Genomic DNA, 2,842 nt, shown 5'->3' on the forward strand with positions numbered 1-2,842 from the left:
AAAGGATCTAAGTGAGGAGTTGGACGGTGCCGAAGAGGGAACTAAGTTATTTGATGATTTCTTTGCTAGAATACACCAAGAAACGGAAACGACCAATGACTTACAACGCATCTGTGAAGAGGTGCATGGGGCAGAGGAAGAAGAAATTGAGTTATCTAAGGACAACATACCCATATCAGCTTTAAATGCAGATTTAGATAGAGCCAATAAGAAAATTAAGGGTCTTATGGCAAATCTAGAGAAAGCTGAAAGTCAAAACGATAAACTTCGAGAGGAGCTTTTGGCCAAGACATTTGTTCAGGTAGGAGAAATTGAGGTATGTAATAATATCGGTAACTTAGCTTTAATTGATGATTTAGAGAGAGCCAATAAGAATATCGAGTCAATTTTTGTAAGTCTAGAAAAAGATGAAGCTCGAAACGATCAAATTCGTGATGAGCTTTTCGCCAAGGCATATGTAGAAAAGGAATTAGAAAATGTCCATGATTCGGATACTCGAGAAGAGGCTGGAAAGAGTAACAGGAGATCTCGAGACAGCCAACGAGAAACTTCTGGAAAAGAGAGACTTGGAGGAATACGTTGAAAGTGCTGATAATGAGATCCGAACACTGGGCTCAACTGGACAGTGTCAAGGCTAAAAACAAGAGACTGAGGACCGAAAACGTTTTGCAAAAGGCTACTTTAGAAAGTGAACTTAATGCTGCAGTCGAGGAGGTCTACAGAATGGGAACTAAATTGGATACTGTCCTGGATGAGAACTGCAAATTGAAGACTGAACTATTAATTAAGAAAGACGTGGTGTGCGATCTGGAAATGGCTGAGGAGGAACTGGAAAAACTCTGGAAAGAATTTGCTGGTGTTAAAGCAGAGAATAGACGACTGAAGAGAGACCTCTCAGAGGAAAGAGCCACAAAAAATATGTTGGTGAAGGCCGACGAGAAGAATAAAAAACTGGAAGAAGAAATTAGGAATTTAAATTAAGTGACAGACGAATTTGCAATTTATAAGGAGAAGTATCAAGATATGATGGAAAGAAACATGAAGCTAGAGATGGAATTAAACCATAAGAATTACGCTATTAGCCAACTTGTAGACGGTCTCTCTCAAACGCACCCCGAGTTGAAGGAATTATATCATATGGAAATTTCTGGTGAGCAGACTAGGGATTTAATATGGGATAGCCAGTTGAATAGATTCACCCTTCAAGAGACGAGAAAGCAGGGCTGGAAAAAAAAACTAAAGAGGAATTATATCCCAACGCAAAATATGAAAAAACTGGGGATTATGATGTCGCCACCCAAAAAAAAAAAAAATAAATAAACTGGTGATTGTAATATCGCCACCAAAAAAAAAATATGGTGATTATAATATCGCCACCGAAACAAAAAACAAAAAAAAAACAAAAAAATGGGGAGTATAGTATCCCCACCAAAAATAAAAAATGTTATTTTTATTAATAAAATAAATTTTTGAATATACTTACCCGGTGATCATATAAGCTGCAACTCTGTTGCTCGACAGAAAAACCTACGGTCGAAATACGCCAGCGATCGCTATGCAGGTGGGGGTGTACATCAACAGCGCCATCTGTCGAGCAGGTACTTAGTACTCCAAGTAAACAAAGAACCAATTTTCTCCTCGGTCCACTGGGTCTCTATTGGGGAGGAAGGGAGGGTCCTTTAATATATGATCACCGGGTAAGTATATTCAAAAATTTATTTTATTAATAAAAATAACATTTTTCAATATTAAACTTAGCCGGTGATCATATAAGCTGATTCACACCCAGGGGGGTGGGTAGAGACCAGCATTACATGTTTACATTATTATGAGCTAAGTATTTTGTATTTCATTTTAGCAGTTATTCAAAATAACAAACATAAAATAAATAAGTACCTGGTAAGGAAGTCGACTTGAACAATTACTCTGCCTTTTTAAGTACGTCTTCCTTACGGAGCCTCGCGATCCTCTTAGGATGCTGAGCGACCCCTAGGATCTGAAGTATCAAGGGTTGCAACCCATACAACAGGACCTCATCAAAACCTCTAATCTAGGCGCTTCTCAAGAAATGACTTTGACCACCCGCCAAATCAAGTAGGATGCGAAAGGCTTCTTAGCCTTCCGGACAACCCAAAAACAATAATAAAACATTTCAAGAGAAAGATTAAAAAGGTTATGGAATTGGGGAATTGTAGTGGTTGAGCCCTCACCCACTACTGCACTCGTTGCTACGAATGGTCCCAGAGTGTAGCAGTTCTCGTAAAGAGACTGGACATTCTTAAGATAAAAAGACGCGAACACTGATTTGCTTTTCCAATAGGTTGCGTCGATTATACTTTGCTGAGATCTATTTTGTTTAAAGGCCACGGAAGTTGCGACAGCTCTAACTTCGTGTGTCCTTACCTTCAGCAAAGCTTGGTCTTCCTCATTCAGATGGGAATGAGCTTCTCGTATTAACAGTCTGATAAAATAGGATAAAGCATTCTTTGACATAGGCAAAGATGGATTCTTAACTGAACACCATAAAGCTTCAGACGGGCCTCGTAAAGGTTTTTAAATAGAACTTAAGAGCTCTTACAGGACATAAGACTCTTTCTAGTTCATTTCCAACCATACGATAAGTTTGGAATATCGAACGATATTGGTCAAGGCCGAGAAGGCAGCTCGTGTCTGGCTAGAAAACCAAGTTGTAGAACATGTAGCCGTTTCGGATGAGAATCCGATGTTCTTGCTGAAGGCATGAATCTCACTGACTCTTTTAGCTGTGGCTAAGCATATCAGGAAAAGAGTCTTTAAGGTGAGATCTTTCAGGGAGGCTGATTGTAGCGGTTCGAACCAGTCT

At 39.3% G+C, this 2,842-nt stretch overlaps 1 protein-coding gene across 1 annotated transcript; it reads left to right on the forward strand.

The window, feature by feature from the left end:
- The first annotated feature begins 594 nt into the window (after positions 1 to 594).
- On the forward strand, positions 595 to 981 carry LOC137637991 (uncharacterized). Its single transcript, XM_068370119.1, has one exon. It carries the CDS (start codon positions 595 to 597, stop codon positions 979 to 981), a length of 387 nt encoding a protein of 128 aa, XP_068226220.1.
- The last annotated feature ends 1,861 nt before the right edge of the window (positions 982 to 2,842 follow it).

The sequence above is a fragment of the Palaemon carinicauda genome, chromosome 1, assembly GCF_036898095.1.
Source record: "Palaemon carinicauda isolate YSFRI2023 chromosome 1, ASM3689809v2, whole genome shotgun sequence".
NCBI classification, from domain to species: domain Eukaryota; kingdom Metazoa; phylum Arthropoda; class Malacostraca; order Decapoda; family Palaemonidae; genus Palaemon; species Palaemon carinicauda.